Raw genomic sequence first — 26,998 nt, 5'->3', positions numbered from 1 at the left:
AGAATATTTAGTAGTGTTTTAAATAGTTTTCCTGGTTTCACCCAGAGCATGCAAAAAGGATATTTTTTGGTCAATTGCTCCCAAAATCCAGCAGTCAAGCATGGCCAATGGCTAAGCTGACTGAAAGAGTCTGAAAGCTGTGGGCCATATATGTAACCTTTTCCACATTCTGGTTTCAGTTGGTGCTAGTAGGCTACTTTTATCTGACTGACCTTTTCAGTTCCTACTTTATATACTTTTATTGATTTTTCTTCTTTTATTGCTCTAGTTTAGTGTGCTCTGGTGGTGGGGAGGATGTGATCTTCCAGATTTTGTTTGGTTACAGCTCACATCATCCCTCCTCATCTAGCTATGCTGGCTAGGAATGATGGATGTGGCAGTCCAACAAGATCTGAAGACCACAAATCTCTGACTTCTGTGTTGGAAAGCTCTCCTGCCTTGCCAGTTCTAGAACCAATAGCCTGCTAAGCAAATGGAACAATCCACTAAATCAGCTGGATGCTGGAACACCATGAGATGAGCTTCCCTGGGGCATCTCTGTTGGCAAACAAGCCGCTGGGCTTTAAATGGCGAGTTTTCACAATGGTCATACCTTGCAATCTATCATGCCTTCATACCTGGCTTCCTCAGGGAATCCGTATGCTGCATTTCTGTTTTTTTGACAGGAGTCGTCGTCATTGTCCTTCTCTTGATCAGGAGACAGTACGCCAAAACGGTTCTGTTGGTTCTCCCACAGACGAGCGATATTGCTAATTGTTAATCGTTTCTTCTCCTAAAATAAGACACAGAATCATAGAATCGTAGAGTTGGAAGAGACCACAAGGGCCATCCAGTCCAACCCCCTGCCATGCAGGAAATCACAATCAAAGCATCCCCGACAGATGGCCATCCAGCCTCTGTTTGAAGACTTCTAAGGAAGGAGACTCCACTACAGTCCGAGGGACTTTGTTCCACTGTCGAACAGCCCTTACTCTCAGGAAGTTCCTCCTAATGTTGAGGCGGAATCTCTTTTCTTGCAGTTTGCATCCATTTCTCCATTGTCTCCTGTTCTCTGGAGCAGCAGAAAACAAGCTTGCTCCCTCCTCAACATGACATCCCTTCAAATATTTAAATAGGGCTATCATATCACCTCTTAACCTTCTCTTCTCCAGGCTAAACATCCCCAACTCCCTAAGTCGTTCCTCATAGGGCATGGTTTCCAGACCTTTCACCATTTTAGTCGCCCTCCTATCAGAGTTGGGTAGACATTAGGTTTTTAGGATCAACAGCTGTATTTTACTAAAACCCTCAGCAATCCCCAAATCAGAGTGTGGTTCAAAAGGAGGGAAAATGCTATGGTGATTGTTCCAAAGACAGAAGGAGCTCCCATAACAAGAGAAGGAGCTATGGAGTACTGGCTAGGAAGGAAACTAAGGGGCTGGTTCTGTTGAGATTGTGTCATTACGGGGTGGCAGCCTTGTACCTTCAGTAAAGTTTGCTTGTGGGTCTCGCGCCGCTTTTCTTCCTCTTTCCTTAGTGCAACAGATGCCATACGCCTTTCTTCTTCCTAGGTTTAAATTTTTTAAACAAGTACTTTACTATGGGAATCACAAATTTTCAGGAAGTTATGTTCAGCTACTGTATTGAGAATTCCAAGGTAATGGTAATACCACACTTTTATTAAGAGCAACAAGCAAGCAAGCAAGCAGAGAGCAAGTGTGGTGCAGTGGCTTGAACAGTGGGCTCTGGAAGACCATGGTTCAAATCCCTGCTGTGCCACGAAAACTCCCTCGGTGACCCTGGGCAAATCACATTCTCTCAGCCTCGGTGAAAGGCATGGGCAAATCTCTTATGAACAAATCTTGCCAGCAAGCAGTAGGCTGTTAATCCGACTGATTTTTCCACTAGCGTGCAACAATATTTTTAAGCTTTTATTTTATTGCATTATACAGGCAGCCAATGTGTCATGTGTATTACGTGGGTTAACTTCCATGCATTGGAAAAATGTGTTCTCTTTATGCATTTTCTAGGTCCTCCAACCCAATTCTATGGTATGCATCTGCCAGAGGTTGACCACAGAGTCATGCTGGATGACCTAGAGATTCCTACAGACAACACTTGTATTTGTAGCATTTGTAGGTCCTCCAGAGCAACTCCATGACCAACATCTAGTGAAAGCATACCACAGAATCATGCTGGAGGACCTATAAAATGCCTAGAGAGAACACTTTGCCTTTGATTTCAGATAAGAGAAATAGGGTTCAAGGTTTCATGTGAAAATCGTATTATGCAAAAGGTCTCAGAATGGATCCCTCACATAATACGTGGGTCACCTGTAATTATTTTAATTTTTAAAAATGGCTCAGTTAATATGACTTAAAGTCAGTATAAGAGAGAGAATAAGAGCTAGCTAGACAGATTGATAGGTATCATTTGTAGGGAACCTGTGGTCTTCCAAATGTTGTTGAGCTCCAGCTCGCATTAGTTCCAACTAGTATAACCAATGGTCAAGTATAAAAGGAGCTGAAGCCCAACAAGCTATGGAGGGTTATAGGTCCTCAAACCCCTCATGCAGACACACACACACAGAGGTTCACACTGTTCCCAAGAATATGACCAGTCCCTACACACAAGACATCCCTACTGGATTGTGTAATCCCATTAACAGACTTCAACCATTTTGAAAGTGCAGTACTTTTAGAGCACTTATTTTTCCAAGTAACAAAGCAATGCTCACAACTAAATCAAATGTTAAGAGGCTCTCCAATATAAATATTTTGCAAGGCATACTTTTAGATTCATTTTGATTTATTCACATCCCTCTTAGATGTTTATTAAAAAAGCTTCTACAAACACAAGATGTAGTTTTTTTTATTAATAGAAAGCTCCAGGAAGAGCAGAATCCATATTTAGTGTTGATAGAAGCTGCATATTAAAATGCAATTAGTGAGTTTGACAGAAGGTTGGTTTAAAAAAGAAAATCCTTCGTGCTAAAGTTACTTGGGACATACATGTTTTGATGTTTTCACTGTATTTATTTTTTAATGGCAGCTGGGTGGATGCCTATGGGGAAATGGTAATAATATTGAACAGTAAATGCCCAACGTTGTTTGCTTAAGCTATTAAAACCCTGCTAAATAGTTACTGCAAAATTAGATGATAGCTCAGTGGTAGAACACATGCTTGGTGTACAGGCGGTCCTAGATTGAAGCTCTAACATCTCTAGGTAGGACTGGGAAAATCAGTTTGACACCCTCAAGGATAGCTGCCAGTTAGTGTAGACATAGTATAGTGTAGTGTTAGACAGACAAATGGTTTGACTCAATAGCAGGCAGCTTTACATGTAGGTACACAATAAAAACTGTGCTAGATCAGCCCAAATGCCTACCTAGTCTAGAATTCGTCTCCCATGGAGCTCAAGCCCACCAAAGAAGCCTTTCTAACAAGGACTATGATTTCCTTGATAGAGTCAATCTGCTGGTAATAATGTCTTCCTCTTTTCCTACTACCTTCCATTCCAAAAAAAGAGATCCTAAGTAAACATTTGGAAGAATATCCTGGTGGTAAGAACTACTCAACAGTGGAAAGGACTCTCTTGAAATGTGGTGGAATATCCTTCGTAGGAGTCTTTTGACAGATCAGACACCTATCTGTTGGTGCACTTCAGTGGTGGATTTCTGCATGGCAAGGAATAGGTGGTCCTTTTGTTCCCTATCAGTTTTATGACTCTAAAGGGCAGCATCCACTGAGAACTTCTTCTGCATGAGTCTTGTTATTTATTGAGTAGGACATAACGGTGCATGAAGCTGCCTTGTAACAAATCAGAGTGAGAGTCTAAATGAATTCTATCTACTCTGACAGAGAAGAGTTCACCAGACTCTGAGCCAAAGGTCTTTTCCATTACTTACGCAACCACTTACTTAGTTGGGTGCCAGGGTTTGAAATTGGGACCTTCCATATAAAAGATCTAAGCATGTATAAATAAATGCATGGCAAATGTTTGCTATTACTGCTGATATTTGTTGGTTTTATTCAAGCTTGCTGATTTATTATAGTATTTAGATTTTATGATATCATCTGTGCTGAGGGCTTAAAGGAAAATATTTTGAATAAATCAAAATAAGCATATGTAAGAAAAGCCCTGCTGAATCTGATCAAAGGTCCCAATAGTCCTACATCCTGCTTCCCACAATGGCCAAGTAACCAACAAGAATAGATTTTTCACTCAGTTTTCATCTGTCTACTAACTTTATTCATTCTTATTTCAAACCAAGCAGCTAAGAGCAAGATCAAATCTCAGAGGGAGAAATGTGGGCTTTTAGTTTAAGGGAGAAGAAGGCATGAAAGTGAGGAGGATTGGGGAAAGTGCAAGGTGTGGAGAAAACAGGATTGGATGAGATTTTCTCTTTCATTATCAATGTGAAACATAATACAAACTGATGGCACACGGGTTTATAATTATTGTTAACCTTAATATTACTGGTTTTACAGACTACCAGGAGTTAAGTGACTCGAGTTTTGAACCATCAATGTTTCAGATTTTATGCAAGAATCAGCAGAGTATCTTAGGATTCCAACCAGTGTCTTTTTTGCTACAACAGTGATGATATTATATTCTTACATTAATTATTCATCACCATCATTATCATCCAGTTGTCCCTTCCTCCATCATTATTATTCTCACTATCGCCGCTACTCTTGCTTTATTAACAGGGACCAGGAAAATCCGAAACTTCAACTGTCAGAAACAGCTGTGGCTTTCTCCCTCTCGCTTTGGTGCTGTGTGTGTCCCTCTGCCTCCTCCTACAGCCTTTGATTTGAAACAAAACTGTTGCAAAAGCCTATTTTGATATAGCCACTGAGTTTTCCGTTTTGACATTCTAGTGGCTCCTCCTAGTGGGCAATGCGGACTACATTATATCAGTGTTAACACCAACTTCACATCAACCTAGAGAGTTTACAAGTTAAAAGTTTCAACCCATTTGAGAAGATTTTATTTCTCCTTACCGTGATTTTCTTCATATCTAGCTGTCGGAGCTGCATCATATGGTGGAGAATAGTAGGCTTGTACCATGTCTCCTGTGCTATGGGGTTGCCATCTAGGGTGATTTCTGAAAGGGATGTGGAATCGGCAAGGCACAGAATGTCTTCGAAGCTGAAGGAAAAGAAAAGGGGGAAGAAAAACACTTGTTGATCTTAAACATGTAAGCACCAATTTCTGAGGCTGTCTTGACCTACTCACCTTAAAATGGTCACTCATATTATAAAATCACCAATAATAAAAAAAAATCCTACAATAGTATTCTGTATGGTAGATAAAGCTGCATTTTAGTGACAGACAACTAAGACTTCTTTATATATCTGCTAAAGTAGGATAGCTAGCATTTGACCTTCCATACGCTTGGAACTACAGCTTCCATCAGTCTCACCTAGCATGCCCAACAGTGAGGAGTCATGAAGATTTGTGATCCTAAATGAAAGGAACCAAAGATTACCTTCCTCTATGTCAAGGTTTGGTTTTTTTTTTTTCTTTCCTCTAGAATGAATTACAATATTTCCTCAAGATCTAAACTTCCTCCTCCATTGGGGACTGCAGGTTTGTTTTCCCAATTGCTCTGCCTTAAGAAATGCCCAATATGCCCAACAAAACCCAAATGCCCCAACATTTCATGAAGCATCTAGAGTGGGAAAGGTGCATTGAAAGAAGGAACTTCTTAAGATGGGACCTTGAAATGGCCACCTCTAGATTCCACTCAAAGAAATGAAAGAAATGAGCAGCCAGATAAAGTGCCAATAGTGAATAAAGTGTGCAGAAACAATGGCATCAAATCTCTGAAGAAGCAAAAGCAGTGGCTTAAATTATGGAAGAAGGGGCCAATGCCAAGGAAAAGGAATTTATAAGAGAAGTATGGCTCAGAGAAGACTCAAAGTGGGAAGGGAGAGACTTTATACTCACAGGTTCTGTCCTGGATTTTGATTCAAATCCTGTGGATCACCAACCAAACCAGACACCAAATATTTGTCAGGAACAGTACAACTGGCTCAAGGGATGCAAAACCAAAACGGTGGCCAAATGTCAATGTCAATTACATACTATTCTTCACAAGCCATTCACTAGGAAACCTATATATGTGTAGATCCTACATCTATTTTCCCCTAATAGATAGCTTACTCAGGGAAAGAAAATAAAATCCTTGCTTGCTGGTTATTATAAACTGTGCTAGAGAAAACAGGGACTTCCGCATCTACGGGGTGATGAATCCACTCCAAGTTTTAGTTCAAACTTTAAAAGTTCAGAATAATATTCTGAACTTCTCTAGGGAACAGGCATCAACAACTTAAATAGCTCCTTTTATATTCAAACTAAAATGTAGAGGATATTCACAACTGCACTAAACCAAAAGCTTACCATGCAGGGAAAATTCTCTAGTGATACTGGCAATAAATTCCAAACAAGGATGCAGGTGATACTCAAAGAGTTTAACTCTTTAGAACATTGCAGCCAGGATCAATTGCATGAAATATGAATGCTTTTTGATCCTCTGTCATGCTAGATTAAATCTCACCAGGACATAAAATATTGATCTTAGGCCTGTTACAGACAGCCAAAATAAAGCTGATTCGGGTCTCTTTGGAGGTATGCTGTTTAAATGATGCATGCACCCTAAGAATCCGGAAGCTGCACCAAAGCTGCACTCCAGTGCTTAGGAGTGGAGTGTGGCTTTGGCGCGACCTCCGGACTCTTAGGACCCATGCATCATTTAAATAGCATACCTCCAAAGAGACCCGAAGCAGCTTTATTTTGGCAGTCTGTAACAGGCCACAAATACACAAATGCTTTTGCCCTTCAATGCGAGGGTTGAATAAATATCTGCCTCATCTCTGCTCCCAGGCTTCACTTCCTGAGAGAATCTAGGCCTTGCAATGCTAGAGGCAATTCTGCAAAATAAGCAGCAGATGCGGTCAGAAAGAACAAGAAAATATTTTGACAATCTTCCTTCCGCCCCTCTCATGAAGTGGGCAAACAGTGCTTGAAAGTTCTGAACATTTCAGCATACCATTATACCCATTATTCAGTAAGTAACCCCTTCTAAAACATTATTTGCATAGTAAAAACATCAGCAAAGATGGCAGCAGTTGCATCCATGGAGGTGGAGGCTAACAAAGGTAGAGGCTTTCCTACTCAAGATTGAAAATGCTTTGCCAGGGCTCTACTAGGAATGGGAGAGCCCTCTACCTGTTGCAGATGTCTCCTGGCGTCTCCTATGCCAATGGAGAGGTGGATCCAATCTAAATAATATCAGGAACTCTCCAAATTTCTGGACTTGACAGCCAGAGTGGTGGAATGGTTTGAGTTTTGGACTACAACTGGAGAGCGGGTTCAAATCCCACTGGGTGATCTTGGGCAAGTCACATTCTCTCAGTCTCAGAGGATGGCAACGCTATTTTATGTAGGTATGAAGGGTAGGTTTGAAGAGTCCAGAACTGTAGTGGTTTGAGCTTTGGACTAAGACTCTGGAGACCAGAGTTTGAATCCCTGCTCAGCCCAGGAAACCCACTGAGTGAGCTTGGGCAAGTCACATTCTCTCAGCCTCAGAGGAAGGGAAAGGCAAACCTCCTGTGAATAAATCTTGGCAGGAAAACCCTGTGACTGGATCGCCTTAGGATTGCCATAAGTCAAAAATGGCTTGAAGACACACAACAGCAGTATTAATACATCATCATATTCTATTTACTTCTGGAGAGGCATGAAGAGACTTGCCCTCCCATACAAGCTTTGGATTGGAACTCACACAATCCCCACCACTAGCCATGCTGCCTAGGGCTTCTTGGTATTGGCCACCCATAATTTGAGTGTTTCAATATCATGACTACTACAAAAAAAAAACCTCAGCTAGCCAAAACTGAGTATATGAAAATCCCTAAAACATGGTTTCTCCCCCAGAAAGTTTCTCATCTCTCCTTACAATAAAAAATTTCAGATTCAGAATCACATGGAAGAAACAGGCATTCCAATTAAATGTGGCAGATTAACAAATAATAGAAAAGATTGCTTTCACAAAGGCGATTCTCACCCAGTTCTAACCCAATTAAAAGTTAACAATGGAAATGACATCCAATTAACGCAGCTCAAATACAGGCCCAAGGGCCCTGTCTCCCAGAGAGCCAGCAGACAAGATCCTTTTTGTTAGCAAGCTGCACAGATAACACATCCGACAATCCATTTTCACATGACAGGCATCCTGGGGAATGTGTGAAGTTATGCCTCTGTTGGTCCTTCCCAACAAAAGAACCGATCAATTTTTCAGACAAGGCTGGCTTATATATTATTCTTAAGCAAGCGATGGAGTAAGAGGCCTGAACAAGGCGGAGCTGTTACTAAATCGTGAACTTGGAGCATCACCTTGGATCCTGGGCTTCTCTGGATATTCCTCATTCCTTAAAAACATACAGTCTCCTATCAGAAATAGATAAAGGCTGTTCATTCCAAGGCTTTCAAATGTGGAACGGGGAGGACGGAGCTCAGGAGTTGCTTCTGTCAGTATCTGTATGATGACACATCTCCCTGATTGAAGGAGAAAGCTAAATTCCTGATGCTTCAAAGGATATAGAGCAGTGCTGAGTCATAATTTCCTTTTCAGTGCAGTACTGGAATGACACTTCAAGCAGAAATAGAAGGGTTTTCATGACTCTCTCTGCCCTGCTTGTCTTCTTTCCCATTGCTGCCTCTTGTCCTGACCTGCAGACATCTATGGGACACAATGCAGCCAGCTACAACTGCAGGACCTTGGAGAGCTCCAACAATCCAACTTGCTCCAAGGAAGTCTGGCGTTCAACCAAGATTTTTTTACCCCCTTCGAGCCAAACCCATCCTTCCCAAATTCTATACTCTTTGCAAAGACTGATGGGTCTTCAAAGAGCCCCAAAAGATGAGTCCTCAAAGGTCCATTCCCTTTGGTTTCAAACAGGGGTGGGCAAACAATATTGCCACCCCAAGGACTCCATGCACTTTTTTCTCTCCATTGCAGGAGTGGGCATTTTGGACATGGCCAGACATCGCCCTTCTGGTTTTGAGAAGGCCAGGACAGAAACAGGGGGCCCATACTAAAGGAAGTTCCTGTGCCTTGCTTGAAAAGAGAATCATACATTTTTGGGCTGGGGATGGGAGGAAACAAATTCAGAAGGAAGATGTCTAGAAGGGAACCTCAAAATGGGAGATGGGCCCACATATAGTCCACAGGTTGCATGATTCCCACTCCTTGCCCTAGAAAAGTGTTATGGGGGGCCACATGTGGCTCAAAGGCCACATTCATTTCCACCTCTGATCTATAGGAGGTTTGTGGGAAAGTGGAGCACTGGAATAATATCTTTTACACTGAAGCAGGATGTAATTCTCCAGTGACTGCAGGATTTACAACCTAAAGACAAAACAGCAAACCACTGCAGTCTTTTAATGACTTATGCCCAACCTGAAAAAAAGTTTATTTTGGGTGGGAGGAATGATTTTGGCAGCAGGCTAGGATTTTAGGATTCAAACTGAAGCAATCTAAACAGCCAACAAAAGGAAGGGTAAACTAAGTTTGAGGATTTGGGGTTGAGATTTTAGGCAGCTGCATTCACATCTGAGAAATACTGCCAAATGTGCACAATAGAGAGATATGCACTGAGCCTGAGATTTAAGCATTCAATGGTGATTTAACACGTTTAACTTGAAATGATGCAAACCTCATATTAAGTAAATGTCCACAGTTTAAACGGCAGCCTGAAGATGATGATGAACAAGTAAAATAATACTATACAGAACAGTTTGGCCCGGGTAAAGTCCATTGAGATGAATTAGACCCCACCCCTGTCTTGCTGCCCACAGTGGCAACCGACTCTCACACATGGCTCCCTCCTTTGAATCCTAACCAAATAGCCTGCAATGAGGTATTGCTGCAACACTTAATTGCTTCTGCAGGGAAGCATGTTAAACACACAGAACTATGGCAATATACATATATATAAAATGATCAAGGGATTTAGCAAATTTCAGGGAAATATAGGCACAGCTTTAAAAAAAACAGCTTTTATTACATGTCAAAGTCAATATAAGTATGGAATAAAGCAAAACAAACCAACAAAAATGCTAATGCCATGTAACTATTTTCTAGCAGCTCTTCTGCAGAGGGGAGAAAAAAATAATTATTATTCTATATTTCATGGCCTGGTTCTAAAGTAGCATGGCAAGGACAAGGTTACTCTTAGGAAATTAAAAATATGTTCAAAGAGCTGCACAAAAGAAAGCCAGTAACTTTGATTAAAGAGATCTTAGTGTTCAATCCCAGCATTAAAACAATTTGCAAATAGCCCTGGAAAATCTTAAATCTGCAGTATCAAAGTCTAGACTGTTTACATAGACACAGTAATGTCATGTTTTAAAATGCATAAGAGGAACAAAAATTGTCCTCTCTGCTTTTAAAAAGGGAAAGCCTTTGATAAGTTTGAGTTTCATGGTTGCACTGCCCAATTCATGTAATTGAGTTTCTTCCTTATCAGGCAGGCAAAAAAATAAAATAAAATAACAATTTCCAAAACATTTAGATTTCAAACAGATATCAATGGTAAGGAGCAATGGCAAACTGACATTCTCTGCCAGCCCACCCATCCCAGTTTCTGCTTACCGAGATATATCATTAAAGCTGAGGAACAGACGATGGAGGCTGGGCAAAGTGTCCACATCTTTCTAGAATATATGAGAGAGAGAAAGGAGGAAAAAAATCAATTCAGCCTCTGAAGGAGACCATTCTTTAAACACGCTACTTCTCCAGGGGACAGAACATGCCTCCTGCTATTTACTGTAACCTTGCTGCAGTCCTGACTGCTGCCGAACACGCAGCTCCATCGCTCTGCGGTGCAGTTAGAAGGGACAGAAGGGTCTCTTTGGTACTGCTTGCAACAGAAAAGAGCACTAAGCAAAAAAAGAAAGACTGGGAGAGAGGAGGAGGAGGAAGTGGTGGCGGCGGCAGATGCTGGCCTCTTTTTTGAGCAGGCTGCTCGGAAAAGAGCCAAGGTGCTGCCTCAGCGTTTCAGCTTCAGGGGGGAAAGTGCCGCAATCAAACGTCGCGGAAAATAAATCCCCATTCTGTAGCCCTGTCGCTCTGTAATGCATCAGCGTGCTAACTCATGCATATAACCATCCAACCGGCAGGAACGGCACTACAAGTGACAGGTTTTTAAGTAACCGGTCTGCACTCTTGAGACATCTCCCTGTGCCCCTGACGCAGAATAACAATCCAAAGCCCCCATCACAAGGGCAGGACAAGAGCTGTGCTCCCAGTCCTGAAAGACCATTCCCAGTTTGCAGGAGACACTGATCAACTTCAATAAACCTTTGTGGAAGGGAAGGGTTATCAATTCAACTCCATGCAGATCAAGTATTTTCTTGAGTCACACGTGTGTGTGTGTGTGTGTAATTTCATTTTATTTTTGCTACTGCCCACACACAAACTGATGATGCATGGGGAATGAAGCAAGCTTCCTACGAAAACCAAGATGCAAGAGTTCAAGGTTTTCTCTCTCAGCTCTCAGAACAAAGATTTGTGCCACACATGTCATAGGCCAGTCCATGGTGTTTCTCACCTATACAATCCAGAATTATTTCAATATGCCATAACAAAAAGAATGCTTTCTTCCATTCTTTTAGCTTACACTTGGATTCCTTACACTTCTGACAAAACTACAGAGATTCAAAGCTTCCACATACTTTCAGCCCACAAAATCACTTTATTCTGACTATCTTCAAGGCAACACGATTAGTCACCCTGCAACTACCACCTTATGTTCAGAGGCAAGACAATTAACCACAGATATATTTTTCTCTGTCTTTTCAAAGCCATATAGTAACAGCAATACATTTTTGGACTATGATTTCCAGAATCCCCTAGTTTTGGCCTCCTTGCTGCAGAGCTGGAAGTAAGCCACCATCTATATTTTATAAGTGTAGCGTCACTCCAGATCGTGGTGGAGGATTCTGAGAGTTATATTAAAAAAAGAAACTCTTTCCTAAATTGTCATAATGATGTACAGCCAGGCATAGGATCAACAAGTAGCACCTCAGGCACTTGCCAAGGGGTCAGCAAGGTCCACTGTGCTGATGCCCCAGTCTCAGCCTCTTTGCTGTGCAGCTGAAACCATCTATGTTTCCAAAAATGTCCCTCATGCAACATCACTCCAGGTCACTTTGAGGAATCTGAACAGCCACTCAAGACTCAGATGTCTACAACTAATCACAGCATTTATCCCATTCCAACCATCTTCACCATCACTTCTACCACCACCACCTAAGGCTACCAGGATCGCAATCCGATGAGGGCTTCCTCAAACTCAGGACTCATCCTGTGGGCACCATTTATTAATGGAACAGTAACACCACGAAATGACTTTCCAGGCCTGCCAACAACTCCTTAATGCAGAACACATGTAATGAAAACACCCGCACCCACATAAATTCAACAACTAACCCAACCTCTGAAACATCAGCTTGGATGCAGATGAAGGGCAGGTTCTACAAACTCTGCTATCAAAAGGTGTAAAATTGGAAATCCCACATTATCAGCAAATAGGTATACTATTCCTTATGAGAATGGAACAAAAATATATGTACATACTGTACATTATTAATTAATGAAGGAACTTACTTTATCATTTTAGCATCTACTAATTGACCACCCATCGGTTCCAGTGATGGGTTACAAACAATAAACAATAAAAAGAAATAAATCACAGCACCCAAAAATAAAATACAGGTTAGTCTCCCTTATCCAAAATGCTTGGGACCAGAAATGTTTGGGAGAATATTTGCATATACATAATCCCCCAAGTCTGATCATGAAATTATTTTATGTTTTGTACACACTTTATACACATAGCCAGAAGGTAATTTCATACACAATATATTTAATACATTTGTGCATGAAACAAAGTCTGTGTACATTGAACCCTCAGAAAGCAAAGGTGTCCCTATATCAGCCATCCAAGTAGACAATTTTGGATTTTGGACTATTTCAGATTTTGGAATTCCAGATATGGGAGACTCAATCTGTACAAATACTTGCTTCTAATCAGCAAGGAAATACAAGTAGACAATAAATAAACCGTGCTCTAGAGATGAACATAAATGTCAGCCATTATCTTGCAAGCTCAAAAGCTTTCCTAAACAGGGAGAGACCACAAGAACTTGGAGGACCAAAAACAAACAAGGCCACAAATATGAGGATGGAAGAATGACACTTCTGAATGATCATCTTTATAGCCACATTTAGTCCCTATTCCACAACTACAGTAGAATGAGGTGGTAGACTCCTGTGAGATGGCACACTCAGAAATATTATCCACTTCCAAAATTCAAAGTAATACAGACTATCCTACCACTCAGAACTTTCCAACTGCATTACATTGAAAGTTGGGACTTAGAAGTGAACCTATATGGTTCTCAATTTAAACCATTTAAGCAGACACCTGCAGAAGAAAGACTTTTTCTGTCCAAATCAGCACTAGGATTTGTTTTCTCCCAAGTGTGTAAACTTCAGTCTGCCTCACTTCTATGGCCCATCTGTCACATATACCTCCTCCTTCTGCCCATTCCCTGCCCTGCACATAGATCCAGAGACTGAATCAATTACTTTCGGAACTATAACTCCTAGACTGGCCATGCTGACTAGTTTCTGGGAGTTGTAGTCTAAATAAATAGGTTGTCCAGCTTGGAGTTCTATCTCCCAATCCATCTTTTCTAAGATTCATCTCCAACCCTTTTTGCCAAGCCTATCCCAAAGGGACAGAAGACCTCTCTCTATGGTATCCAGAGACTTTTTCCCCGAATTTTTGTGACATCAGAAAACAACCTATTGCCAAAGGTCTTGCCTTCACAAATACAACAATCATTTAGTGCTTTCCTATATAAATATCCCATCAAAAAGATCTGTGCTATTGTTTAAACTGATAGGTATTGTTTTAAGTGAAACGCTGTTTAACAACAGTGCTTCTAGTTAAACCAAGAAATGATACATGGTAAAAATGTGTGAAATGATGTGATATCATAAGAAATCTAAACAAAAAATAAGGGGATTCTTTTAAATCTCCAATATATTGAAGTATAGCATACAAATAGATTCAGTTCACTTACCACAGATCTGATCTGATTATATCGAAGATTAAGTTCTGTTAATGAATCCAATCCATAGAGGTTTTCAATGTATGTTAAGCAATTCCGGGCGAGATTCAGCACTCTAAGGTTATTCAAATGATTAAGATTTTCAGCTACAGAAATCTGTCAAAAAGAACAGTGAACATTTTAGCAACTAAACCCCATCTGTTCTCCCCGCCCTCAAAGAAGGAAACAGGCAGCTTGTCTCCTAAGATTCAATCATATACCTGGACAGTATAAAAATGTAGTACAGTAATTAAATGTTTCAAGTTGCACCACATCAGCATATGCCTGGAAGTAACCTTACTAAACACAGAACACTTACTGCCAAATAAACACACACTGGTAAGTTACCTGTAGAGGAGCAAAAGCAGAAGATATAACTTAGCCACCACAGGAAGACTAAAACTAGCTTCTCATAGATGGCTATTAGTCACTGAAATAATTTGGCAGGCAAGTGTATAAACAGTTATTGAGAACTGGAGGGCCACACAGACATGGAGAACGGCAACAGATGGCTAAGCAGGAAGCATGGATCTCTCCAAAGATGGCTTCTTAACTAGGAGTTCTACAGTGCCTGCTTTCTAAAGAGCAACTGCCTCCATCTCAACAGCAGAAATCTGGGGTTCATGAAAGATTCATAAAGATGGTTATTTATAAACCTCGGTGAGTTCTGGTGGAATTCCTTTTGTCATTCCTAAGAGTGATTTCTCTTTCTTTAACATAAATAATAGGTTTTATGAAATTGCAGGGCTAAAGAAACCAAGCAAGGCATACAACAAAACTAAAGAATTACAATGTGTTAGAGTGCATGCTGTAATTTTCACCAGTGACAAACATAATACATGCCACACTGGCATCTCTTGGATGCATCAAGCCACAACTCCCATCCTTTCCATCTAGCATGACTGTGTTAGGCGAGGATGGTGTGCGTTGCAATCCAAAAAACCTGTTGGGCATCAGGCGGACAATACACTAATAGTGAATTCACGGACTGGTTTGTAACAGCTACAGAACCAAAAAGGAGTTAGTGCAAATTAAGATGGGGTATACACACGCTCAAAAAAAAAAAAACCCCAAGGTTTGAAAAGGGAAATACTTTGGGTGGAGGGAGAATGCATAAAGAAGGGAAATCCTCAAAACAGCACAGTAAGAACAAAGTATGCTCAGTGGCTAAAGAAAACTCAAGTGAGTTGAGGAGTGGGTGAAAAACCAGAATGAGAAGGAATGCAAGAGTAAGTTAAAAGAAGATATGGCTGGCATCTTGGACAGATTTTCACCATTTTGGTCTGGTCCCACTGGAATGGTTTGTTTGTCAATACATAAAGCTTCATTTCCATTTCCACAAATGTACAGACAGTTGCAACAGAGGGTGGTGATGATTAGGAGGCAAAATTGCATGCTTTGCATGCAAAAGGTCTACAATGCAATGCTAGGCATCTCCAGGTAGGATCATAAAAGACCTAAATGAAAAGCATAGTTGCTGATGCCAGTTACTGTACAGATCTAGGATAATCATTAAAAGCAACTTACACTTTGAGACAGAAGAACCCACTCCATTACCTTAGCTAAGAGCTCTCCTGCCATTTGTCGCTTCCCCTTCTTGAACCTTTCCCATTCAATTATGGTAATAAATAACAGATATCTGGGTTAGCATATTTCCTCCTTCCCATCCTCTTTTTGCCTTTGCCTTCCTTTGGGGCTAAGAGTGTGTGACTTACCTGAGGTCAACTAATGGGTTTCCATGGCTGAGCAGAGATTCAAACCCTGATCTCCAGAGTCAATACTCAAACCAGTACACCATGCTGGCTTTCAATCTACCTCTAGTGTAGCCAAAAGGTCCCCAGTCTTCTGAACTAGAGTTTGAGGGTGATGAATCAGCTGTGCAACTGTGTGCTCTCTCCTCCCCTCTCAAGATGCAATTTCCCAGCCCTATTTTTGCTTTTGTGCCAAGTTGAAGTTGAAACTCTTTTGACCAGTCTTTCTAAAGATAATGGGAGACTTTAGAACAGAACTGCATGATGAGAACTGCATCAAACAAAGAGGTATACTACAGTATAACTGCAAAAGTATTTATTGCATTTTACCTGATTTCCATGAAGATCCAAGACATCAAGGCTGACCAGATTGTCCAGGTTTGCTATTCTCCTTATTCTGAAATGTGCAAGCACAGCATTTTCAGTAAAAGGATGGGAAAGAAAAATCCATAATCAGTTTCAATTATACACAACTAATAGTGAATTAGATCCAACACAACAAAAGTCACAATGCACAAAGAACTTGCAGCACACACAATTCAAAGGCAAGGGAAGTTCCACAGAGGTGGTGGAAATATGAGCCCAGATCTATCCATGTTGCCAATAACAAAACACTGGAGGCAAAGAGAACCCAAAAAGGCCCCAACAATGAAGGGGAGAGGTCCTAAAGTAGAATATCTGGGTCCTGAACAGAGGAGGAAATATGCAATCACAGCCTTGAGAAAAAGTGGAGCTTTTTCCCGCCTTGATTCCTTGAGAAAAGGCGGGCTATAAATAAATCATATTATTATTATTATCATCATCATCATCATCATCATCATCATCATCATCTTCAGTCTTGCTTAAGTAGAGGCATACCACTGTTTCCCAAGCCTCTGACAAAGAAGCTCCTTTTTACAGAGGCTGGACTGGATAGCCTTTGTGGTCTCTTCCAACTCTATGATTTATAGTTTTATTTTATTTATTTCAAGGATTTATATGCCAACTTTCTCCCACAATGGGATTCAAGGCGTGGGATTCTATGAAAACCAAAACAGATATTTAGATAAGCTGTGATTTCCATGTTAGATCCAGGCAGAGGAAGTGGACTGTGTGCCGTGCCAATTCTAAAAATGCAACTCACTCAAACTACACAAGGGATCCAATTTTAAAAAATTTAAAAGCACACATCAGGCCTCCGGCCACCCATTTTTTCCTTTACCTGTTATTTCCCAACAAAAGGACGCGGAGAGCCCTTAACGTGGAAAGGCCACTGATTTCCTCTATCTGATTATCATACAAATCTAAGAAAACAAGATGCTGTAGATTAGAAATATTCTGGATCCGAGTGATGCAGTTATGCTGGAAACTCAGCAGTCGGAGGTGCTCTTCTCCATCAATAACTGGGCAAACTGTCAGCTTTTGTCTGAAAAATAGAAAGTATTTGGGGGGAAATAAATAGCACAGGTAATACCAAGTACAAGGGCTCACTCCTATTAACATCAACCTTGGGGAAGAACGAAAACAACCACCAACCCATCTACACCTTTTCTCTGACTGAAAAGAGTGTTTAATACATCCACAGACTGTATTTCTTTTCAAAACTTCTTCAGTTTTTCTTCTAATTCTAGTTACATTTCCCCTCCTTCATTTCTGCTATTAAATAATGCTACTCAGCAGTGAATTAATAAATGCATTTTAGAAGTTCCTATATACTCCCTTTCCTAAACAGAGGCAGCTGCTGTATTAACTGGTAGACACAATCGAAGAAAAGTACCTTTTCCAAATTTTTGTTTCAAGTAAACATACACAGGGCTACAAAAAGCCCAGCTTGTCCATTCTGCCCTTACCTTTCAAGGGTTAACCTGTCAGAGTGCTGTGTTTTCTCCTCTGCAGTACGGTTCACCAGGGGAAAAGCAGTGTTCCCATAACTGATATTCTCTAACAGGAAAAGAAAGCACATCTCTTAAATAATTGAATTGCAAAAACAGCTGAAAATATTTTACATGTTGCAATCATTTTAATCTAAGCAAACACATGTGTCAAACTGGCTCTAACCTTAAAAGGAAAGATGGGGAGAAGGAATTTGGCCTCACCTTTAAGACTAACTGGTTTATTTTAGAATGAGCTTCGTATATTTGAGTCTACTTTTTCAGATGCATAGATAGAATACTAACAGGGGTTATTTGGTGCTAAGAGCGCAATACTAGAGTTACTCGGCAGGTGTCCTACCTGAGCACCTTTGCTGAGAAATTGCGAGCAACACACAAGGACAATGCTTATCAAACCACATGGATGCTGATAAGATAGGATGTAACTGGGGGAATCTCAGCTAAAAGATCACAGTTATGCTATAAAGGCTCCCACTTTGCAAGGGTGGCAAGGGAATGGCTTTTGGATCTGCCCTAAGATCTTGGGATAGGGCAAGCTGTTGTTGCTGTATGCCTTCAAGTCATTTCCAACTCATGGCGACCCTAAGACAAACATATCATGGGGTTTTCTTGGCAAGATTTGTTCAGAGGTGGTTTATCATTGCCTTGTCCTGAGGCTGAAGGCATGTGACTTGCCCTGGTCTCCAGAGTCGTAGTCCAGCACTCAAGCCACTACTCCACACTGTCTGGAGGGCAAGCTATATGTCTAAATAAATAAAAGCATCACATGCTTGCTTTCCAGAAAGCAAAATGACAATGACAGAAAGAGGATGGGTAGCAGTTAGAGCATCTGATGAGGACTGGGGAAGATCCAGGTTCAATTTCATGGCCTGAGGGACATCTCCAAGAAGGCTTTCTCCCTTGTCCTCTCCAAGCCAAAAGTCAAGCAAGTTCTTACTGGGAGATATGGTCTTTCAGATGGCCTGGACCACAGCCATAAAAGTATTTATTTTTACTGCTTTGATTTTGCATTGTTATTTCACCTTCAAAGTGGTCCAAACATTTTAAATATAAATAAAATATAAATGATCTCCTCCAGATACAAGGAGTCTCAGCCAAGCCAATGGAGTGGACCTCACTGTCTTACATCTCACTTCACTTCAGCAAGGTGATATTCAATATATCTTTTAAAAGCAAGTGTATTTATTTATTTTGAGTATTTCTACCCCGCCCGACAGGTATACAAATTTTATCTGCTAAACCAGTTCATGTCAGTTACCTGGGATAGTTGCACTTGCACTATGACAGCCCTGCTGTATTTTGTATTTTGAAGGGGTAGGGAAAGAGCAGTCACCAAATGGTGACAGAGAGCCTGCCCCATATTTCATCTCAAGACCAGGGATATCGGCAAAATTTGTCGTTACAGGAACATACAACTTTTTATTGCGCGATAATGGACTTAATCTTCCATCTCCTGCAAGAAAACAGAAAAATAAGAATGGCAGCCTTACCGTGTATCACCACAGATTAAATTACAACTAGGATCTTATAAGCTGTTCCTTGGAAATAACGTCTTTTGAAAGACTTAGGCTGCATCTGCATTGCAGAAATAACCCAGTTCAACATTGCTTTAACTGCCATGGGTGAAAGCTATGGGATTCTGGGATTTATAGTTATGTGAGATATCTAGCCTTCTCTGTCAGAGTTTAGGCAACACAACTAACTACAATTCCCAGAATTACACAACACTGTCATGGCAGTTAAAGTGGTATCAAACTAGATTATATCTGCAATGCAAATGCAGCTCTAGACAAGCATGTGCAGGATGGTGCTGCCAGTTACCAAATACACATGTAACTAAGCATTCAACTAACCAAATACACATGTAACTAAGCATTCAACTAAGTCACCTTTCCACAACCAGAGGCCCTCCAGAAGTTTTGGACTGCATATTCCACCAGTCCATGCCAGTCTGACCACTAAGCCAGGATTCTGGGAGCTGGAGTTAAATTACACTTGTTAGAACTGAAGACTTTGGAGTACATTCTAAAAAGTATTTAGTAAACATATTGATACCTTTTATTACTTACAAGGAGCTCAATTCTACATACCTTCTCCCCACCGTGTTTTTCTTCATGATAACTCACTGTATGGAAGACTTAGCAGCAGCTTCATGAACACAATCCCTTCAGATATACAACTATTTCCTACAACCAACAGGAGGATGAGCCACATCTCTCAACCAAACCTTGGAAAAGTACGTAGAGAGATCTTGTAGCACCTTTGACTAACTGAATGAAAGAAATTGGCAGCATGAGCCTTCATAGACTTCCATCTACTTCCTCAGATGCATTTAGGGGAGTGGAAAGTTAACATTTTGAACTACAGCTCCAATAATTTCCTGACCCATTTGGTTATGGCACAGTGGCTGGAAGTATAGGTGCTGTGTCCTAAAACAGTTCATTTTTTCAAACATCCCCACATAAATCTTTAGGAACACAACTACACATTTCCACAAATCTATCAGTGACACAATTCCATCAACCTATCAGCCATTATTTTACTTGTTTGCTACAGGGAATGCTGATGCAGTGCCAGGACTTTCAAAAGTGTTGTGTGCTTTGAAGAGCTGCCCAACAACTTTATTTTTCCCTGATCCGTCTCCAGATATCTAATTCTTTTATTTCCAGAAACAGCACAACTGCATCACATGGAAAGAAAGTATGCTAGTCCTGCTCTTTCGGTCTTGCTCCTTCCATAGTTAGCACACGTAATTTTCAAAAAGAGGAGTCTGTCTTCCAACATTACCTAGTTTTCCAGAATAGTTCTTCTCAACATCATGCTGCAGGAACCTGTTGTGAAGATACGGCTGATCTTTGTGTAATCTAAACTCAATCTGCAAACAAACAAAAATACATTACAACAAAAACTATTACATTTTCAATGCAAACAGGCCAAGGAGGTGAATAAAAGGACATGGGTTTATACAGCAACTACTGGGTTACAATGAAAATGGAAAGAAGAATGAAGTTGTACATGTATCCCAGGCACACTTTCCTGGACTCACTGAACTCCATAGAAGTCAATTCCAAGTATAACTGCACAAATTTGTTCTAGACGTATACTAGAATTACGTGCAATAGTCCAGTGATAAATTGTTGGGGTCCAGAAATGCAATCTGGGTATAAAATGAGAATTACAGTCATGGGAAATTCTACACGGAGTATCTCCTCAGACATCTGGGAAACCATCGAAGATTCATGTGAGAAGAGACTAGATGCAAACTGTCAGGCAAAGTGGAAACATGGGAATGGGAATGAAGACTTGCTGGTGTACCTAGATATTAAGAGATAAGATTAGGAAGTGTGTTATAAGCACCGCATTAGAAATAATGTCATAGGTGCCAGGTATCAGAACACCAAATTGCTGTTTTGCTATTCCTCCTTTCTGTTCTTGCACCATTGAAGAACATTTTCACTCCGGCTTTGTTTGCTACCTTGTGTGAGAGGAAGAGGAGGGAACAGGTTGGAAAGGGATGTAAAGGGTATTGTTAAACAAATACTCAGAACTGTTTTTTTCATTATCCCTTATTGTTGTGTAGCTTCTACTCATTTCCAGCTTATGGCAACCCCATGAATTTTCAGGGTTTTCTTGGGCAAGGAATACTCAGAAGTGGTTTTGCCAGTTCTTTCCTCTGAAATACAGCCTAACAGCACCTCAAATTCATTGGTGGTGTCCCATCCAAGTACTAAGTAGGACTGACCCTGCTTAGCTGCTGATCAGACAGGATTTGGTGCCTTCTAAGGTATTTAGGCCAGCTTCAATTTGTGACAGAATGCTTTCTCATATAACTCCTGTTGATTTAAAATCTTGAGTTAGCAAACTGTAGAGTTTCCTTGTTATTTAGAGAAATAACAGCATTTTTCCCCCTCAGCAGCACTATCTGGTAAATGGGGATAATTCAAACGCTGACCTTTCCGGAAATCCTCTTTGCAAAATGGAGGCATCCTGAAACAGACCAGATCTGGGGTAATGTCTAAAGGCTTTTGTCATTCAATTTTCTTACAACCTTTAGTCAATATTTTGCTAAAAAGTGTGCAATCTTTTAAGACTGTGAACCATTGTGTACTCATTGCTACACTGGGACTTGTATATTTAAGCCTCCACAGAGTCATAAAACTCAGTGGGTGACTTTGGCCCAGTGAGACTCTCTCACCTGATCTTCCTCACAGGGTTGTTGTGAGGATAAATTGAGAGAGCCGTTATTTCCTTCAACTCACCAGAGGAAAGGCAGGATAGAAATGTAACTAATAAATGAATAAACAGAACTTGTCTGTGGTACAGGGTGTATATTCATATATGTAACTTGCTCATTCTGTATCAAGTTTGTTACATGGACATGCAACTTTTCCTTCATGGATTTCCTCTGCTTTCTCATTTATTGTTATAATATACTTTAGAATGAGATGATGGCTGAACCAAAGTTATTCAGTGAACCTCACTACAAAGTGGAGATTTTAGACCAAGCCTTTGGGGTCCTAGTTCAGACTTCTAATAGCTATCTCACACTGGTTCATATTACACCATTAGTAGAAGGGTGTGCTCACTATCTCAAATGTCTATAGGAATACTTGGCCATTTCAGTCCCACATCTAATGCTGAGACAGATTTTACATAGGTATCTACTCCAGTGATGGCAAACCTTTTCGAGGCCAAGTGCCCAAACTGCAACCCAAAACCCACTTATTTATTGCAAAGTGCCATCTCCCTCTGCCTTTCTAGTAACAAACTCTGGAAAACTCTGTGCTGGGATGATGGTACATGTGCCCACAGAGAGGGCTCTGAGTGCCACCTCTGGCACGCGTGCCATAGGTTCGCCATCACTGATCTACTCTATAGTTATACTTTCTCTCTCTTAGGCATGAATGTTGTTGTTGTCTCAAGTAGATGCGATGGCCAAGAGTGCTTGGTACCAGCTTCAGCTGATACGCCAACTGCACCCCTGTCTGGATCGAAAGGATCTAGAAACTGTAGTACACGCACTGGTAACCTCTCATTTGGATTTCTGTAATGCGCTCTACATGGGGCTACCTTTGTATCAGGTTCGGAAGCTTCAGTTGGTTCAAAATGCTGCAGCCAGATTGGTCACGGGTACAGCTAGGTCGGATCATATTACCCCCACGTTAAAATCTTTTCACTGGCTGCCAATTCGCTTCCGGTCCCAATACAAAGTGTTGATTATTACCTTTAAAGCCCTACATGGCTTGGGTCCGAGTTACTTGAGGGAACGCCTCTCCCTATATAATCTGTCTCGCACCCTTAGAACAACGGGGACACTCCTACTTGAACATCCTAAGATGAGACTGGCAACAACCTACCAAAGAGCTTACACAGCGACAGCGCCTACTCTTTGGAACGCTCTCCCGGAAGAGATCCGTTCTAGTGGTACATTGGAAGCCTTTAAAAAGGCTTTAAAAACCTATCTCTTCCAGCAAGCATACCCTCCTGACTCTTTTTAGAGAAATATTCCCCAATTAGATTAAGATACTTGATAGCCTATAATTTTGACCACTTAATTTCTTATTTTAGATAATTTTATTGAATATTTATGATTGTAATTGAATGTTTTAACTGTTTTTATACTTATTATGACGCTTGTCATAGTTTTACCTGATGTAAACCGCTTTGATCTCGAGGAAAAGCGGTATATAAATAAACAGATGATGATGATGATGATGATGATGATGATTATTATTATTATTATTATTGTGTGCCTTCCAAGTCGTTTCCGACTTATGGCGACCACAGGGCGAACCTATCCTAGAGGTTTTCTTGGCAAGATTTCTTCAGAGGAAGTTTGCCACTGCCTTCTCCTGAGGCTGAGAGCCTGTGACTCGTCCATGGTCATCTAGTGGGTTTCATGGCCAAGCGAGGATGCGAACCCTGGTCTCCAGAGTCAGAATCCAATGCTCAAACCACTATACCACACCGGCTTTAAGAAGAAACTATGAAGTAGAGTACAGTCCGTCCTCGCCTTACGCGGGGGATCCATTCCAGATCCCTCCGCGTAAGGCGAATTCTGCCTATGCTCGAGCCCCATTGGAAACAATGGGGCTTGTGCGCGGCGGCGTGGGGCGCAACGGGCACGCGCGCCCATTCAATTGAATGAGACACGCCACCCCTTCCGCCCCGTGCGCGCCCCGCGGCTTGAGCGCGTATGCTCAAGGCCGCGTATGGCACACCCGCGTATGGCGCAGGCGTACTGTACCTCCATAACGTTTCTCACCTATAAATTTCCTAACAAAGTAGTAACTGAAAATAAGTCTTTTTAACAGAGGGCATTATTAGAAAACATGGAAAAATTAGATTCAGAAGTGCAGTTTTTTAAACAAAACTGAGTACTGGCAGTAAAATCTTTGAAGGGGTGATCGCTAAGGCAAGGAGCAGCTTGGTGAAGGTCTACTATTCCTTTTCCCACAGGTATATTAAGTGTACATTTGTGTGTGTGTCCACCTGTGTGTGACAGAGAAAGAGAGAGTAAGTAAGATACATACTGTACATACACACACACACACACACACACCTTCCATCATATTTTATTATAACATGATGTAAGTCATAACAAATGTATGGAGCGGGTTAGTCAAAGATCCAGTGTGCAAATGGGGTTCTCTTACAGAATTGTGTGTAATGACACAGCACACAAATAAATGGCAAACCTACTGATTTGTACAAATTTGAAACACATTGGTTGTGGGGTGCAGTTTACTAATCTTTAAAAACTGCTACTCTATTAAAGGTGCCCATTTATGTTGGTGCAAATATATCTCAGGACCCTATGCAATTCTGGTCTTTGGGTCAGAGCCATACATACACATTCCCATGCCGACATCCCAATAATCCTGATACAGAGTACCATCTACAAGTTAGAAATACTCTATATTTCTCCATTGTAATGGGGAAATGGAAGACGGTAGTAACAAAAGGCCCATACGCTCCAACTCCTCTGGACTTTATCACACGGAGGCAAATTGGAGGCAAATTGGTTAAATCCCGTGTGGAAGAGGGATTTTAAAATCCACTTTTGCGGGTTGTTCTTCAGACATCCTGGCGTCAATGAGAAATAATGCAACATTAATCCGAATGCAAAATCGACAAAACACATTCCTTCTTTACTTTCGAGAAGTTCCCAATAGTAAAAAGGAATGGGTTTTGTTGACTTTGCGTTCAGATTAATGTTGCGTTATTTCTCACAGACGCAAACGTCTGTAAAAACGACCCGCTTTTGCGGGTTATTTTTAATTTCTGTTCGAGTTAACCCTGAATGTCGTTTGAAAAACAACCCGCTTTTGTGGTTTTTTCCGCTTTAAATCAATAAATAAATTCTGTGCTGGATCCATCCCGTGTGACAAACTCCTCTGTCCAAGTATATTTTGGCATTGTGGTGTGCTTTCAAGTCATTTCTGACATACGGCGACCCTAAGACAAAACTATCCTCGGGTTTTCTTGGCAAGATCGGTCCAGAGGAGGTTTACCATGGCCAAACTTGGGGCTGAGAGAGTGTTACTTGGCCATAGTCACCCAGCTCGTTTGTGTGGCTGAACTGGGACTTGAACCCTGGTCTCCATAATCCTAGTCCAACACTAAAACGACTATGCTATGCTGGTTCTACAAATGTGTAACTAATCATGGAATAATAAAAATAATACACAAATGTGTAAGTAATGTGAAAGGGATCCAGGGGTCCTTGTAGACCACAAGCTGAACATGAGTCAACAGTGTAATGCGGCAGCTAAAAAAAGGCCAGTGCACTTCTAGGCTATCTAGGCCAGATGACACCGAATTAGGAGGAGTACCTAATACCCTGGAGGAGAGGATCAAAATTCAAGAAGATCTGAATAGACTAGAAAGCTGGGCCAAAGTTAACAAAATGAAATTCAACACGGAGAAATGTAAGGTACTGAACTTAGGGCAGAAAAGTGAAATGAACAGATGTAGGATGAGGGACACCTGGCTTAATGAGACTTATAAGTGTGAAAGGGATCTAAGAGTCCAAGTAGACCACAAATGGAACATGAGTCAACAGTGTGATGTGGCAGCTAAAAAGGCCAATGCGATTTTAGGCTACATCAATAGAGGTATAGTGTCTAGATCAAGGGAAGTCATAGTGCCACTGTATTCTGCTTGGGTCAGGCCCCACTTGGAATACTGTGTCCAGTTCTGGGCAAAACAATTCAAACAGGACATTGAGAAACTGGAGCCGTGTGTCCAAAGGAGGGCGACTAAAATGGCGAAGGGTCTGGAAACCATGAAGCCCTATGAGGAAAGACTCAAGGAGCTGGGGATGTTCAGCAGGAGAAGAGAAGGCTAAGAAGTGATATGATAGCCCTATTTAAACATTTGAAGGGATGTCATATTGAGGAGGGAGCAAGCTTGTTTTCTGCTGCTCCAGAGACTAGGACCCAATGGAGCAATGGATGCAAGCTCCAGGAAAAGAGATTAGGAGGAACCTCCTGACAGAAAGGGCTGTTTGACGTTGGAACATACTTGCTCAGTGGAGAGTGGTGGAGCCTCCTTCTTTGGAGGCCTTTAAGCAGAGTCTGGATAGCCATCAAAGGGTATGCTTTGAATGTGATTTCCTGCATGGCAGAATGGGGTTGGACCGGATGGCCCTCCTTGGGGTCTCTTCCACCTCTAGGATGCCATGAGTCAATGATTCTATCTATCCAAGTGTATACAGAAAAGATAAAACACTTGTCTTGGTTTTCTGATGAAAGCAGCTTTATTCTTTTAACAAAAAGTCGATCTGCTTGGTAGATACAAAATTACATTGTCTATATCCAAAGTTGTGCAATTAATTGCATTATTATTATTATTAATTATATTATTATTATTATTAATTTATACCTTTCTCCAAATCCATGTGGCTCACAAACTAAAATAAATACAACACGGCAAAAACAGGGAAACTGTGACAAGATGAACAACGCACGTAAAAACAAAGCAAACGCTCCATAAACACTACTGTACGAATGTAATACTTCACACACATCCCCAAAAAAACAATCCTCAATCTATAACACAAGAGTATCGCAACCCCATCGCTCGCCATGCTTCGATTCTTTGTTACGTTTTGGTAATAATAAAAAGACCAAGCCTCACGGGTTTCGCTCTCTCCGCCGGAGGAGTGCTCTGGAGAACCAGCTGCAGACCGTAGTTGTTCGCCT

At 41.1% G+C, this 26,998-nt stretch overlaps 1 protein-coding gene across 1 annotated transcript in view; it reads right to left on the bottom strand.

The window, feature by feature from the left end:
- Window positions 1-26,998, bottom strand: part of LOC149307150 (leucine-rich repeat-containing protein 49-like) — a 43,477-nt gene that overhangs the window by 12,493 nt on the left and 3,986 nt on the right. The window contains exons 2-12 of the mRNA XM_089538422.1: window positions 26,934-26,996; window positions 20,580-20,667; window positions 19,051-19,245; window positions 17,751-17,841; window positions 17,123-17,326; window positions 16,252-16,318; window positions 14,144-14,287; window positions 10,644-10,705; window positions 4,987-5,134; window positions 1,463-1,546; window positions 618-772 (exon numbers count right to left, since the gene is read on the bottom strand). Of these exons, the coding sequence (XP_089394548.1) occupies window positions 618-772; window positions 1,463-1,546; window positions 4,987-5,134; window positions 10,644-10,705; window positions 14,144-14,287; window positions 16,252-16,318; window positions 17,123-17,326; window positions 17,751-17,841; window positions 19,051-19,245; window positions 20,580-20,667; window positions 26,934-26,996 (1,301 nt within the window). The remainder of the gene's footprint in view (window positions 1-617; window positions 773-1,462; window positions 1,547-4,986; window positions 5,135-10,643; window positions 10,706-14,143; window positions 14,288-16,251; window positions 16,319-17,122; window positions 17,327-17,750; window positions 17,842-19,050; window positions 19,246-20,579; window positions 20,668-26,933; window positions 26,997-26,998) is intronic.

Source organism: Sceloporus occidentalis, unplaced genomic scaffold (genome assembly GCF_023333645.1).
Source record: "Sceloporus occidentalis isolate IW3139 unplaced genomic scaffold, rSceOcc1.0.p SCAF_9, whole genome shotgun sequence".
In the NCBI taxonomy this organism is placed as follows: Eukaryota; Metazoa; Chordata; class Lepidosauria; order Squamata; family Phrynosomatidae; genus Sceloporus; species Sceloporus occidentalis.
This window is presented reverse-complemented; position numbering and strand designations above follow the sequence as displayed.